Source organism: Zootoca vivipara, chromosome 7 (genome assembly GCF_965207765.1).
Source record: "Zootoca vivipara chromosome 7, rZooViv2.hap1.1, whole genome shotgun sequence".
In the NCBI taxonomy this organism is placed as follows: domain Eukaryota; kingdom Metazoa; phylum Chordata; class Lepidosauria; order Squamata; family Lacertidae; genus Zootoca; species Zootoca vivipara.
In genome coordinates, this window is record NC_142590.1 from 21,837,370 (window position 1) to 21,854,146 (window position 16,777).

At 43.1% G+C, this 16,777-nt stretch overlaps 1 protein-coding gene across 4 annotated transcripts in view; it reads right to left on the reverse strand.

Moving 5' to 3' along the window:
* DPYD (dihydropyrimidine dehydrogenase) overlaps positions 1-16,777 on the reverse strand; it is a 520,906-nt gene that overhangs the window by 138,608 nt on the left and 365,521 nt on the right. For all 4 annotated transcript variants that reach the window (XM_088673792.1, XM_035123774.3, XM_088673794.1 and 1 more), the window contains one exon: positions 1,967-2,035. In XM_088673792.1, the coding sequence (XP_088529918.1) occupies positions 1,967-2,035 (69 nt within the window). The remainder of the gene's footprint in view (positions 1-1,966; positions 2,036-16,777) is intronic.

A 16,777-nucleotide genomic window follows, 5' to 3' on the forward strand; every position in this document is an offset into this window, starting at 1 on the left:
GCACCTTGGAAGGTCACAAGTATTTGGCAGGGAGAGGGTTGTTTTCTTTCTTCTATTTTTTAAAAATGTTTTTCATGTAGGCCATAACCTGTGGGGCAATGTTGATAATTTGCAAAATAAGAATGATTTTTATCATTTCTAGAAAAATAATAATTGAGAAGTAATAATTGGGGGGGGGACCTGTCATGCTTAAAAAAAAACCCCATCAAGACCAAATGGAATGATATACATGACCAGTTAAAAACTGCCGAAGCAGAATTTCACAAAGTATACTCTCCATTCATTTCAGAAAAAGAGGAACTTGAACAGCAGGGATGAGGACCGGGGCCCTGCAGATGTTGGACTACAATTCTAGTTGTTCTGACCATGGTGGCTGGGGCTGATGGGGATCAGAGTTCAACCACAACCGGGTTCCTAATCCCCGTTGCACAATACCAACATTTGTCGATGTAAACAGTGGAGACCGCTTTGGATTTTAATAAGGTAAGATGGGGAAATGAGATTTAGCAGTGCATCCCAAAATTTAATCCGTTCCAGAGGCCCGTTCTTAACTTGAAACTGTTCTTAACTAGAGGCGTGTTTTCGCTAATGGGGCCTCTTGCTCCCGCTGCGCCGCTGGCACACGATTTCCATTCTCATCCTGGGGCAAAGTTCTCAACTCGAGGTAACTACTCCAGGTTAGCAGAGTTTGTAACCTGAAGCGTTGTACTTGGAGCCTGCATCCTTTTCTTTTGGGTTTCTGGGAGGGATAGGGCCAGCCTAGGGACACCTTTTAAATTTCTCCAACAGCTGCACACTTGTAGATTTGGATTAGGTCCTAATATTTCACTTTATTTCTCCAAGGACCTGCAGTTTCATTACAGTGCGAGATTAAAACGGTACATTCAGCAGAATCAAACGGCAACCTTTTTCCTGTCCCGAATCATTTGACACTTCAGATGGCAGAGTCCGTGTTTTGATGCTCCTCTGTGGTTTGTTTGTTTTTTAACCCTACCTACTCATGGGGGAGGGAGAGAACATCAAGGGGAAGACTAAGCCTGAGTCCTTCTCCTTCACACACTAGCTTTTGATGTATAGGAAAGCCCCCTCCACACTCCCCATGGATGTATTCAAGTGTACAAACCCCACCTGTAGTGAAACAGTCCAGGAAAAAAAAATACCACTTGGATATCTAGAGTTCTGGGAAAGGGTAGACAGATATGCAGCTTCATTTATAATTTCAGCGCGCACATTGATGCACGCAATTTCAGCCTATATATGACTGCCTTAATAAAGTATTTCTTGCGTAACCTTGATAATGCTGCAATTTTAAAGGTTGCTTTAAAAAGAGGTTGGGGGGGGGAGAGAGAGAGTGCTAAAATTCCAGGTGCTTGACCAAGATGTTTTTATTTGTACAAGCAGGTATTTATTTTATAGGAAAACCAACAAACTGCTATTATGTACAATAGCTTTTGTGCCGCCGACATTCCCCCCCCCCCCCGGCCTTTGCAAATCTGTATTAGAAGCGGAACAGCATTAAATGAGCCTTTTATACTTTAAATATTCAAGAGTTTTATATTCAAAATTTCTTCTGGTGCTGTCAAACTAGAGTGCCTGAAGGCAAGGTAAGATCAAGTTAGGTTCTCAAAGGTAGAATTATATTTTATCAGGGCATCCGTCATAATATGTGGGTTGCTTAAAATGCAAATAAAAAGGGTAGAGATTCAAAGGCTAAAGAATTTTCAGGTAGAATGCAAAGTCCAGGGGACCGCTTCTATGCAATAGAGTCATTTAATTTACATTTCTATCATTTTAATGAAAACACAGAAGAAACAAGCAATAATGGATATGTCTTAAGCCCTCGGTTTTTTGGTTGGAATTTCCTTTCTTTCGCAGTCTCTCTCATGGAATAAAAAAGTAAAAAGAGTAAGAGAGAGGGAGGGAGGGAGAGGGAATAGGATGAGAAAGCATTTTAAGAGGCCATTACCTCAGCCACTTTGGCAAGTTCAGTCCAATCGTCTTTATTATAGCTGCACATGATACTGGCGATGACAATCTGAAAAGATAAGTATTGGTTTATACAATGCTGTATTCCTGAATAATTCCTTCTGCATATATTGCAATGTTTCTGCTTCTAACGCTCTTCTGATCCTATTTTGTTGTTATAACTGCAATACAGCAGCCTTGGGGATTTATTTATATTTTTTAAACTCATTGTGATAAAAGACAATGAATGTTGGGCATGAATGGGATTGGGAGGCACTGTGGGGCAAGTAGCAATCTTCCAGCACAACCAACCCGAAATCAGACGGTTATTTAACACCCCCTCCCCAACAATTCCTCAACTCTTCGGCCTTTCCCGTTGGAATTCTGCTAAATGTAAACGTGCCAAATTCAATCTCTTAACAGCTATCTTAGGGACCCAGGTGGCGCTGTGGGTTAAACCACTGAGCCTAGGGCTTGCTGATCAGAAGGTCGGCGGTTCGAATCCCTGTGACGGGGTGAGCTCCCGTTGCTTGGTCCCAGCTCCTGCCAACCTAGCAGCTCGAAAGCACGTCAAAATGCAAGTAGATAAATAGGAACCGCTACAGCGGGAAGGTAAACGGCATTTCCATGTGCTGCTATGGTTTGCCAGAAGCAGCTTTGTCATGCTGGCCACATGACCTGGAAGCTGTACGCTGGCTCCCTCGGCCAATAATGCGAGATGAGCGCGCAACCCCAGAGTCAGCCACGACTGGACCTAATGGTCAGGGGTCCCTTTACCTTTTTTTAACAGATATCTTAAAAAACAACAAAAAAACCCTTAAATTTGGCAGCACCTATATAGGAATGTTGGAGACAAGTAAATAAATAAGATAAAAATAACAGAAAATAAAAATTGAATTTTGCAAGCAAGCTGGAGTCACGAAAATTCGTATGAGAATTTTCTTTCCAATACAATGGAGTATTCCTCCTTAGAAAACATCTCCATGTAAGAAAATAATGTAATGTGCAAAGAGTCTCTAAATATGCACAAACACACAGGTTTGCAAAAGTTAACATTAGGGAGATACAAAGGAAATTGGTGGCAACTCAAAAACCCAGCAACTTCATTTCTATAGGTGTAAAGTCATAGTCAGATGAACAGTAACTGGAGTTCAAATGGGTCACATTCTTATCTTGTATACATCCGGTGTCTACACAGAAATGCGACAGATTTCAACCACCCCTTGCATGGTCCCACTGATTACAACCCCCCCCCTATGGGTGTACATGTGAATTCACACTCACATGTAGATTGATTTAGGAGTAGATGACACAATCAACCCTCCGAGTTTCCAGGCTTGAGGAGCCCCAAACTGTCCCTCAACTACCCACTGTGTCAACTATTGAGCAGCTGGAAGCAATTCGCACAAGCAATTCATCTTCACTTTGTAAAGCTGGCGGTTCTGACATACTGTAGGTGGCCAATGCTGTGTTAACTTCTTTAAAATGATTCTTTGTGTGAGCTTTAACAAATGGCATGCAGAAGAGCGACTCCGGTCAGATGCATCCATGCAAATTCATCATCTTACGTGGCAGGCATGAATCATGCATGTACATTGTGTGTTCAAAACAATGACACAGGCCACAATTCAATCAAAAATAAGGGGTTAAGAATTAAATGGCTGGAGGGAGGGTGCCAATGATGTTCCTTACCTTGGGCATATTTGGTTAAAGGCCAGCCTATTATATGCAAGAACTGCTATCCTCAGTTGATAGGTATCTGAATAACAGCTCACACAAAGAACAAAGCGATGTGCCTACAATTATGCCACAATAAAATCCTTAATCTTCACAGTGTCGTGGGACTCTGTTCTTGCTACAACATGCACATCTTCTGCTGCTGCACCCCCAATATTTGTTTCAAATTGAGTGAGGCACAGTAACTAATAAATCTGTCATCTACTAGAGTTTATTTGCTGGAACAAACTGTGATGGCGCCAGACTATGTTATTATCTGACAGCAACAAAAGCCGGTATCTTCTGTAGCTTCATTGTGTCTTTATGAGAGAGATGCAGATTTCCGTTTTATAGCAAAATTATTTCAAACATTAGGCTTAAACTTTCCATGTGGAGATAATTGTGACTGACAGTGCTGTCCCAAACCCCTTCTTTAAAAGGAAGGCAGGCGGTGGCGGGTTGGGGGGAGAGATGCTTAATTGGATTACTGACATGTGTTTAGTTAAGAGAGTGTCCTAATTTTCAAATAACTTTATTCTTAATGTACTATCTGTTAACTGTCCTTCTATTCTTTACAGACACCCCAAAAAAGCTTCTAGTCTAGGCCCAATTCAAATGGGTGCTATTAACCTTTAAAACAGCCTTTGCCTACGTGATGCTTTGCAAAAGTTTTGGTCTATCCAATCCTTCAGCCCCAGCTAGCATGCCCTGGTTGAGGCTGATAGGAGTTGTAGTCCAAGCCATCTGAAGAAGACCAGGTTGGCAAAGCCTGATGTAAAGCCTTAAATGAATTGGGGCCAAGTTACCAGAAGAAACCCCCCCTCCCTCCTGTTTATACCTGTCCAGAGATCTTCATTGGAGACTTTTATCCAGGTTCTTGCAGTAAAGAATCTGGCTGCATGATGGCCCTGCAAAGGAGGGGTCCCACCACCCTATATGTCTTGCTAATGAGACCATCACACAACTTTAAGGAAATAGCAGGGGGGCGGAGCGGGACAAGCTAAGGCTAATCAGTGACTTAAAAAAAAAAAAAGGCAGCAGCACTGTGGCCCAGTCACAGCACCCTAAACCCCTTTTGCAAAGGTAGCAGCTATGTTGTAAAGGAACAACCTTGACAAGGCTTGATCTGGGATAAAAAATGGCTACAACTTTATTGATTACTGGTGTAGGTGGACTCTGGCTCGGGCATTGGCTACTGGATGGCTGAAATTTAGATCAGGGTTGCGCCAAGGATTGTGGCCTCCCCAAGACACTAATCTACCAAGGTAGCCACACCCAGGCTACCGCTGGAAGAGCTATGGCCCATCTGCCCAACACTTGGCTTCTGAACAGAAACTTCCACCTAGACCCCCTCGCATAGGATACCTTGAGTTCACACTTGCTTTAGGTTGGGGGTGATGCAAACCTAGATGACTAGGATTCCACACCCAAAACGTTGTGACATTTTGCTACGAGGAAAGCAAAACCAGCCAACGGGTCCAATCTGTTTGCAGGCAAATTCTTTACCGGCTCCGAATATGGCAACCATTGGGAAACCATAGCAAAGACAAATGCAGCATGCACAGGAAGAAAAGCATGGTTAAGGCAAAATTAACTCAAAACAGTATGAAGGGAGGGAGGGAAGGAGGGTTTGCTCTGCAGCCAACTGAGCTGCAAACACTAGACACAGCCAGCTTTTCTCCTCAGTCGGCAGACAAGAATTGCTCAGGTCCAATAACCAGACTCTGCATTATTGCCTTACCAGGTTTCTGCATCATTGTGTGTCTTCTTAAAAAAAAAAAAGTAAAAAAAAAATGCCAGCATTTTAGAATGTAGTTCTTCTAATATTCACATTTTTTGCAAATAATTTTTATGTAATATAATACATAAATATATACATCATTTATGCATGCTTCCCCTAATATATGCACTTTTGTACACTTTTTGGGGTGTGTGTGGAGAAATATATCACAAAATTCAGAGAGGTGTGGATTTTTTGGGGGGATGGTTGTTTTGGTTTAAGAACGCATGAATCAAGTTCCCATTACAATGTGAAGTAAATGAAATCTCTACTAGTAGCACTAGGGTAGGAAGTAACTTCTTTAGGAGCTTTTAATTGCCTGCATATTTCACTTTTGTTATATCATGTTATTCTGTGCCATTTTTGCTTTCATCCTACTGTTGCAGGGTTTTTTGTGTGTCTTATTAACTGTAGCAACTCCCTTGACAATCACCTATTGGAAAGGCAGATTTAAAACAATAACTAAAGAATCAACATGATCCACATAGGTCCTGTGCACAGAAATGAACAGTGCATCCTGGGATTGGACTGTGCAGAAGTGCTCATCATGCAACTTGGCCTACACCTGAACTGGTTGTCCCAGGATAAAGGGACCCCTGACCATTAGGTCCAGTTGTGACCGACTCTGGGGTTGCGGCGCTCATCTCGCTCTATTGGCCGAGGGAGCCGGCGTACAGTTTCTGGGTCATGTGGCCAGCATGACAAAGCCGCTTCTGGCAAATCAGAGCAGTGCACGGAAACGCCGTTTACCTACCTGCTGTAGCGGTACCTATCTATCTACTTGCACTTTGATGTGCTTTCGAACTGCTAGGTTGGCAAGAGCTGGGACCGAACAACGGGAACTCACCCCGTCACGGGGATTTGGACCGCCAACCTTCTGATTGGCAAGCCCTAGGCTCTGTGGTTTAACCCACAGCGCCATCTGGTTGTCCCAGGATAAAACTATGAAAAAAGGTATACTTCCTCCTCTCTCACACACATCTACAGGCTAAGCAGAGTTGCACAGGAGGAGGATTTGGACCAAATGGTTAAAGCTATTTGCCCTACAAGAGAAAGGCAGCTGACCATTAGATCTGACCAGGGAATTTGTCTTGCTTAAGGCTTTCATAGGTAACCTGTAGCATTTCAATCCCAGAACTGAACCATCTGCACAGTGCAGACAAGCAGGAACTAGTGGGAGATTTTGTTCCTTTTTCTGTATCTCCCATTTGAGCATTCAGTCAGTGCTGAGTGCATTGCAATGCACACAGGTGTTCCCTTCACTTGGCTATGGCCTGAGGACACATGGTGCGATCACCTGACTGAAGTAAAGCAGGTCTGAATATACATGGAAGCCCTATGCATGATGCCTTGAATTCCCTTATATTAATGTGTTAAATAGTTTGAGAGGTCCACCTGCATCTCTGAGAGAGGGATTCAGTGACTCCTCTCCTCTTGGCATACTCAGGTGCCAAGGGGTTGCAGAGTGTAATTGCCACATCTTTGTGTGGGAGTCCACAGTTGGAGTGAGCTGCCCCAGAAGTTGTGCTGCCATGCACAGTGTGCTTAGGATGTCAGCCAAGGCACCTTTTGGAAACATTAGATTTGTGGAGACAAAAATCAATGGGTTGGGTGATTGGGTTAAAATAGGCACACTAAGCAAAACAAGCCTGCCTTGAAAAAAATAATGTAGATATGCAATACATGTTACTAGCATCTGCTATCCATGTACAAAAAGTTAACCTTTCTTGGTTTTTTGGTTCCGCTAACCACCACAAATGTTTCCTTGATTAAACATGATCAATCACTGCTGCGTGCTGCATTTTATTCAACCTTGAAAAACACACAAGAGGAACAAAATGTCAATTATGCAAACAATATCCTTTTATAATGCTGCATTTTTAATGTGAAGGCCCTTCTAGAGTTAGAGAACAGATGGAATGTTATTTCGTAAGTATTTAGGAGTCAGCAAAGCCTCCTTTCCAAAACAGTAGACTTGCAGTTCCCAATATCAGAGATAGAAATCATGCTAAGAGTTGCACGGGGCTAAATAAGAAAGGGTCATTCAGAATTTGCCACCCCATTTACGGCAGCGAATATTGCAGGCAGGGGCATTCCAGTGGTTTGGGGAGAGAGGAGGCAAATTTCATCAAAGTATTTTGGTAAGGAAGGTGTGGAACCTGCCATAGTCCAAAGCAGCCTGAAGTGTTTCATCTCAAGGATGCCTTACCCAAACCCCCCTCCAACCCTTCCTGCCATGAAGATGATTTTCATATTAATGGTTTTCCGTGAAATCTGAAAAAGCTGAGTTTCAAAAAACGTGGAGACACAATGCTTTGAATACTCTTAACTAAGTTAACTACCGTAATTTTAAAGTGTTGGTTCATCTAGTATTCACTTTCAAAATCAATGATATATGTATGATGAAAATAGTGTCTTCTACTGGAAATGCGGTAGAAAGAGGAAGCTGTACCCAGAAGCTGTATGCCAGCTCCCTCGGCCAATTAAAGCGAGATGAGCGCCGCAACCCCAGAGTTGTCCGCGACTGGACAAATGGTCAGGGGTCCCTTTATCTTTACTAGAAACAAAATATTTCAAAACTGGCCCCTCATTTCACATTTGTATGTTCATGTGACATCAGCAGTGATAGAAAAGAAAGCCTATACAGTGGTACCTCTACTTACGAATGTTTCTACTTACGAATGGATCTCCGTCCCCCATCTTGGATGCTGTTTAGATAGGATTTTTTCTACTTACGAATTTTTAGATAGGGTTGCTTTGACTTACGAATTTTTTCTCCCAATGCATTCCTATGGGATTCGACTTACAATTTTTTTCGACTTACAAATGTGTGTTTGGAACGCATTAAATTCGTAAGTAGGGAAGTTTTTAATGATTGATGTTTCAGTATGCTTTTATATCCAGAGACTACTAGAACATAGGCAACTGAAGCAAAGCTGTCTCTGTCCAGATATGTATTAAACACATTCAGGGGGTCATGGAAGTAACCATTTTTTTTGGGGGGGGGTGCATGCATCCCTGAGAACTTCAGGGTATATTCGGTCATCTCCACTGCTACTGGGTAAGTGTAATAAGGTGATCCAGGGAAGAGGGCAATTGAGAAGACGGATTGCCAACCCAAAGACCTAAGACTCTGCTGAGGTCTCAGATACTGCCCATGCAGAAGTGCAATCCCACTGAAGTCTTGCATGGAAACCCCAGCGAACATTTCAAGACCAGCCACCAGAAAGGACTTAGAATGTTTTAAATAGATGGGTGCTGTACAAGAGCACCACTTTCAAATGAATGGAAGCTCCACAAGATTACCGCACTCATGCAGTTTGCAGCTTTGATTCACTTTTGGGTGGTTTATCTCCCAAGTATTTTATAGACCGAAACCATTTCGATGGATATAGCTACTCAATCTTGCACTGCCCATAATCTTGTCTCTGGGATAGCGCATATTATGAAGAACATTCCCTATGGGATATTTATTTTAGAACATTTCCATGCTTTGTCCCGGCCCACCAAAATAACAATAAAATGAGATAAATGAGGTAGTAATATGAGAGATGCAAAATGTTCCTCTATTGTGCACACCAAAACTTTGGGGAAAAAGAAAGCTTTTCAATAAAGTATGACTCGAGTGCGTGTGAAACAATAAGATGAATGCTTGGCACTAGATTACAGCATCCTAAGCTACGCTTACAATTACTGTATAATAATGAAGGCATTAGTAATTGTTGTTCTCCAAAAGAAACTACCAAGATACATCCCCGCAGTTCTTGAATGTTATTTTACAACTCCCTCAGAGCTCAGAAAGAAAGACAAACTGCTGAATGATATTGTCCTCCTTTTCATTAGGTGTGTGCCTTTGCATTATAAATGCTGAGATGCTGGTTTGCTTGTCCCCCGCCCCCCCCACAAACTTTCATTAAAATACTTGCTTTGAATATAATTCACTAGTAACAAATCTTTACAAAGAAATCAAAAATGCATTTTTTAAAAAACAACAACAACATGAAAGCCAAAAGTGCCCAGGGGAATTAGAGGGGAGAGAACATCTTTGGGCATTATATTCTTTTACATTCCCTGCTTGAAACGTGTCGTGTTTGTGTTAAATCTTTGAGCTACATCCTTCCTTTTATTTTGACTGGACAAACAATGGAATGTTGCTTCTATCGGCATATCCAGTACAACCGTAACATTTGCTAGAACCCCATCTTTTCTCCTTAAGTTTCAAGCCCTTGGTGTTTACAAAGGAAAGGGTTAAGAATGATATGCCTCCTTTATTGTACGGGCAGATTTTGGTTCTATACAAGGAACACTGCATCTGATAATTTACTTTACTAATCATCATCTAGTCCATGTAAACAAGCTGTTTTAACAAGCGTCTCCACTCCCATCGTTCTGCCCGGACACTGCGGTCCAGTGCCGAGGGCCTTCTGGCGGTTCCCTCGCTGCAAGAAGCCAGGCAGAGGGCCTTCTTAGTAGTGGCGCCCGCCCTGTGGAAAGCCCTCCCACCAGATGTCAAAGAGAAAAACAACTACCAGACTTTTAGAAAACATCTTAAGGCAGCCCTGTTTAGGGAAGCTTTTAATGTTTAATAGATTATTGTATTTTAATATCTGTTGGGAGCCGCCCAGAGTGGCTGGGGAAACCCATCCAGATGGGTGGGGTGTGTATATATATATATATATATATATATATATATATATATATATATATATGTATGTATATAATTATTATTATTATTTGCACATGTAAGAAAGCTCATTTATCGTATGGAATAATTTTAGCTTGCTACAATCATGGACCGTGAGTGCTACCCATAGATGTTTGGACATAATATAAAGAGTTAAGCTCTTTGAAATGGGGGCAAGACAGATGTTGGAATCCCCTCCCTTGCAAGTATGGCTGCCTTATGGACCTAAAAAAAAAAAAGATATATTGTGTTTTTCCCTTGAAATTTTGATTCGTCACTGGATTGAAATAAAAAAAAATAAGCTTCTTATTAAAACCCTCTTACAGCTTCAAATCCCATGCAATAAGAGAGTTAACCATTGTAAACCCTGTCATGTCTGTGAGAAGCAGAGGAATTATCTTGTTATCAATTTAATAATGGAGCATTGAAGTAAATGATGCCATCCACTGACACCAGTAACGCTGCGCTCCCCTGGGAAATTCAAGTCTGTAGAAACTGTCAATCTAGATGGATATGGACATACTAAACAATGTACCTCCAAGTCCATAAATCTATTCTTTCGATGCCGCCTTGCTAAAAACGATTCTGCATAGAGATAGAGACAAGTAATGCAGGATGTCTTGACATTACTGTCCTGCAAGCCTCTCTCTCTCTCTCTCTCTCTCTCTCTCTCTCTCTCTCTCTCTCTCTCTCTCTCTCTCTCTGGAATGAAAAATAAATAAATAAACCCAGAATGGGTCCAGTAAGCAATTTAAACCACTTCTTCCCTTCTTTTGTTTTGATCCACAACCTGCATTTAAGACTTGCTGCTTCTGCAGCGGGGGAAGTCGCACACATGCAAACCTTTTAATAATTGAATGTGAGTGATAGATTCTCTTGTAACAAATTACTCATCTGCTTATCCCTAGAAGCCTTCTTGGCTTTTCTGTTCTGTTCTGTTCTTTTCTTTTCCCCCTTTCCCTTTTCTTTTGGCTGCCTGCTCGTCTGTCGCTTTATGGCACTGTCCGCTGCCCGACCAGATTGAGATGCAGTGGATCTTTAGCTGCTGCCGCTGTTTGATTTTAATAAAGCAAATATCCTTCCGGCGGGCAAATAATCTCGGATAGCAGCAGCCCTGGAATACAAGCATGTTGGCGTTTGTTCACAGTGGGGCAGAGAACACAGAATGGGACTGGCAAACAACAAAGGCTAAATCAGGGACGTTTCATCTGAGCGCAGGAAATGGGAAGCATGCAACCAGCGCTGCATTACAGTAACCCTCCTTGGGCCGCATCTCAGGGATGGCCTGCATGAGTCTCTGTGCACGTGCAAAGCAGAGAAGATTGAGTGGTGCCAATTTTAATCTAGCAACGAGGTAAGGCGTTGAGCTGCTAAGAAGACGGCAGCATTAAACATTCCCGGTGGAAGTACTGGAAACCAAAGGCAGTTATAACAAAGGGGTTTTGTAGCACCTCAAAAGACTGGCAGCTATATTGTAGCATAAGTGTTTGCGGACACGAGTCCTGCTTCATCAGACACATGGAGTGTTATCCTAAGTCGCAGAGTTGGGGAAAGGGGAGAGTGGTGTGGTCAGAGGGAAATGATGCGCCGAAAGTGGCAGCGGTGCAAAAGTTTAACGGGGGCCCTTCCGAAAGCAGTGCTGGCATGGTAGCACAAATACCCTGGCACTGGGGAACCAATTAACACGTGAGATACAAAAATCCATTATCTAAGCCACAGGTGATAGAACTTCTTAATACTGTAAATTGCAATTCTGTGGGTTCACACCGGAGTCCACCTTCAAGCCTATTTATTCAAGAATAGCCACATTAAGGTCAGTTCTGCGAGGTTGAAATGTTTCCTTGCTAGGCTCTGTACCATGACAACTATAGCAGCAATTTCCAGAGGGGGCAGCTGTGTCAAGTCTGTTGCTGCAAAACACGCACAGTGTCTTGTGGTACTTTAAAGACTAACAAATATATTATACCATGAGCTTTCATGGACTACAGTCCACCACCATAAATTTATTACTTTTTTAAATAAAAAAGCCACAAGACTGCTGTTTTTACAGTAACAATGCCACACATTTCCCCCCTCCCATTTCTCCTCTTTCTTTGCTACCATTTCCATACCCTGCCCTTCCTCTTTAGTTTTTTTTTAATCTTCTCTCCTGTTCAAATCTGCACGCTTGCTGTAAATTTGCCTTAATTTGCCTTCAACCCATCAAAGCTACTCTTCATTAAAGCCTTCATTTCCTGCCTTGTCCATTTACTTCTGGCTGCAGGCTTGGTTTTCCATTTATGATCAAAATGAACACATCTTGATTTAGGATGTTTTTGGCAACTCCTTTGAGATGTTTGCTACATTCTGCTCAATTCCTGAATGTAAGCTTTTGATGCAGGGCCATGCCATTTCTGAATGCAGAACCCAAGACTTGTAATTGCTGTTAATTACTTCACAAACACAGGGAATAAAACCTTTGTCCCCGTGAAGATGTACATCGCTGGCTTGCTAAATGATAGTTTATCAGGTAGGAGGAGTCTGGGCTTCTGGACTATCCCTTTTGACTCCTCCCTTGAGAAGCATGTTCGCAGGGCTTTCTTTCCACCAGAAATCACCAAAACTCAGTTCCCGCACCTCTCAGGTGGGTGCCACTGTCATTATAAGAGAACAAGGGATGTGCTAAAGGTGAGTTCTGGCAGTCTTTTTCTAGAAAAATAGCACTGAGTATTTGTGTCTGTTTGAGGTACTGTCATAGGATATTCATCCTTTGGAAGGAGTCCTTTATTGTGGGGCCTCCATTCCATTCCAAGTCTGGTTAAAAAAAAACCCTAAGATGGGACACTAGGGACCTTGAATGGTTAGCACTTGGGCACCAAACTGAGCAGAAAAACAACACCTGGCCACAGTCTTCCTCATCGAGTGAAATGTATTGTGGACCCATCAGCACTATACATTTAAAACAGTATCATACCACTTTGAACAGGGGATTCTGGTTTGTTTAGGGTGCTGAGAGTTGGTAGGAGGCCTCTATTCCCCTCACAGAGATTGGCTCTTAACCCAGTCAGAGAACTGTATCTCTGTGAGGGGAATAGGTGTCTCCAAAACTCTCAGCACCCTTAACAAGCTAAGGTTCCCATGGTTCTTTAGGGGAAGCCATGAGTGTGTAAAGTGGTATTTAAAAACATAGCACAGGTGGGGGCCTGTATTTCATTCTACATGTGTGTATTTATTTCTAAATTTCCACAAATCTCTCTGTCCCTAAAAACACAAGTCCTTGTTTCACTGCAAAACCCCATCCTTTCTCTGCAGCAGAAAGAGAATAGCATTAACTTGCTATTCAGAATGTTGCTTGCTGTGCTCTAACATGGCTTCCAGTTGGCTCCAGCAACTCCCACGAGATTGGGAGAACTGTCACATGGATATGTTTCCATAGACAAATTCAAGCACAATCTACACTTTAGCCTCAATGCTCCGCCCCTTGTATATACAAGTATAACCTCCCCTTGACTCATGTTGGGTCCACATCTGAATCAGAGAACTGGTGCCTATTGTGCATTAACTAACCAGCATGATGCACTGGTGAAGGGATGAAACAAGGGATGGGGAGCATGCAGATCCAACGATTGTTCATATCTTGATAAACTATGGCTGAGCAAGCTGAGAGCAGACCCTCCAAGCAGACATTCCAGAGGTAGTCCCAGATTTACAGAAGCTGTCCAGGTTTCTGATTTGACCCTGGAATGATTTGACCACTCTTCCTTAAAGGTAAATGGTAAAGAGACCCCTGACCATTAGGTCCAGTCGTGACCGACTCTGGGGTTGCGGTGCTCATCTCGCTCTATTGGCCGAGGGAGCCGGCGTACAGCTTCCAGGTCATGACTAAGCTGCTTCTGGTGAACCAGAGCAGCACACGGAAATGCCGTTTACCTTTCCGCTGGAGCAGTACCTATTTATCTACTTCCACTTTGACGTGCTTTCAAACTGCTAGGTTGGCAGGAGCTGGGACCGATCAACGGGAGCTCACCCTGTCATGGGGATTCGAACCGCCGACCTTCTGATCAGCAAGCTCTAGGCAATGTGGTTTAACCCTTTTCCCTTGGACACCCCTATTTTCATTGGAGAAATATTGGAGGGTATGGAGTTATCTGACCCTAAGGCCACCTGAAGGCAGCCATGTATAGAGAAGTGTTTTAATGTTAAATGTTTTATTATATTTTAATATATGTTGGAAGCCTCCCAGAGTGGCTGGGGCACCCCAGTCAGATGGGCGGGGTACAAAAATAAATTAATTTGTTTGTTTGAAGACACGTTGGAGGGCATGTGAGAGTACACATCCAAACCGACCCTTCCTCTTGCTATTTCAGACCATTGCTGTTGAGGGCCAAAAGCCTGAGAGAAATAAGTACTGGCGATGAGGAAGCGGTATCATCATATGAGCCAAGAACAAAAGAGCAAAAACAACAAAACCACAATGATGCTCAGAAGGAAATGTGGAAGGAAAGATCCTTACCATTTGCAGCTCAGCCATCCCCACTCAGCCAAGCATGGAACATTCTGGATGGCTTCAGAATAGCTGGCCACCCCACTTTGCCAACCCTAGCAGGAATAGCATACTTTTAAGGTATTGCCTTGGTATCGGGGGAACAGGAGAGGCCAAGGAACAATCAAAAGAGCTAATGGAAAGTGGTTATGTCTAGTTTTACAATATTTCAAACACCTAAACTATAACCTGCAGCAAAAACTTAACAACAGGGTGCTGACACCTTATTGATTCTTGAGACCACACATTGAAAAACAAGGTAGGCAGAAGGCAAAGAAATCTCCAGGGTTTTCCCCTTTCACTACAAATTTCCTCCCCAGTATTTTTATCTGAAAATGAGGCGCAAGCATCCAGGGCAACAGATGCATGCACATTAGCAAAGAAGCAGGAACAATGCAGTCTTCTTTTACCATTTAAACAAGAGGCGAGGAACTTGTGGCTCTGCAGATGCTGGTGAACTCCAGCTCCCATCACCATCCTATGCTGCCTCCAATCACTGTAAGCCAGGCATAGGCAAACTCGGCCCTCCAGATGTTTGGGGACTACAACTCCAATCATCCCTAGCTAACAGGACCAGTGGTCAGGCATGATGGGAGTTGTAGTCCCAAAACATCGTGGAGGACCGAGTTTTCCTATGCCTGCTGTAAGCTGATGGCATCCCCTGTGAAGTATCTTCACAGATGTGACACCTGCCCAAAAATTGCCTAGGTGCACCTGGAAAATTTATTCTCACCAGACACATTTTTGCTTTGAAACTATTTGTTTTTGCTACGTAGGAGAGCTACTTAGCAGAGCTGAAAATAATGCCAATCTATTTCATATCTGGCCCCTTTCATTTCAGATAGCACATGGGTAAAGGTAAAGGGACCCCTGACCATTAGGTCCAGTCGTGACCGACTCTGGGGTTGCGCGCTCATCTCGCATTATTGGTCGAGGGAGCCGGCTTACAGCTTCCAGGTCATGTGGCCAGCATGTCAAAGCCGCTTCTGGCGAACCAGAGCAGCACATGGAAACACCGTTTACCTTCCCGTTGGAGCAGTACCTATTTATCTACTTGCACTTTGACGTGCTTTCAAACTGCTAGGTTGGCAGGAGCTGGGACCGATCAACGGGAGCTCACCCCGTCATGGGGATTCGAACCACCGACCTTCTGATCAACAAGCTCTAGGCAATGTGGTTTAACCCTTTTCCCTTGGACACCCCTATTTTCATTGGAGAAATATTGTAGGGTATGGAGTTATCTGACCCTCTGTGGTTTAACCCACAGCGCCACCCGGGTCCTCATGGGTGGATGAGTCTAAAAGCCTGGGACACAAGTTTTCATGGCCTTCTAGCAGCTATTGTGGCTCATTTACCAGAAGTAATGTACTTAGCGTTTACTCCGGAAGTGTATACTCGATTCTGACCAAACTAAGCCTCCTAGAACAAAATATACATCAGGAGGTTTCTACAAAATAGGCACTCCCTCCCCTTACCTTCACACAATTTGAAATGATGTATTAGAATACCAGCCCACAAAGGGGGAAATAGCACACAGGAAAAAGTATGGAAGCTTGTATTTCTGGCATCCTCCTACATATTTGAAAATAGCACATACACATACTCTCCTTGGCCCAAACTGATAGCTCAGCACAACAAAGGGCTCTTAACAGCTGGGCTTTGCAGCTGAAGGTGGATATCCCCATCTGCTCCCTTCCCCAAATATTCAGTGCTTGAACTGAGCTAGCATTTGCTCAATACGAGAAGCTGCCTTCAGTGCCAGGTCTCAGTTCTGAACATATGAAGACTAAAGCAGAGGAACACTAGGCATGTGCAAACTCTTTTTCCCAGATCAGTAGCCTTGACCAGCCTATATATTACCCCTCTAAAAAAACAAAACAAAAACCCAAGTGAAAAACACGAAGGAAAATAACGAGATTGGGAAAAGAGATGCGTGCTGCTACTACCCGTCTGTGAAGAAGCTGAAAGCAAAAAGAAGATCCAAATTTCTATTTTTTGCCCAGACCTGTTACCCATAAAGAGCCATTCCCAGCAAACTTTGCAGCCAACTATGTACATTAATCTTTTTCTGCCAGGCAGTGCCTGGTAAATTCCAACATCTGTGAAGTAC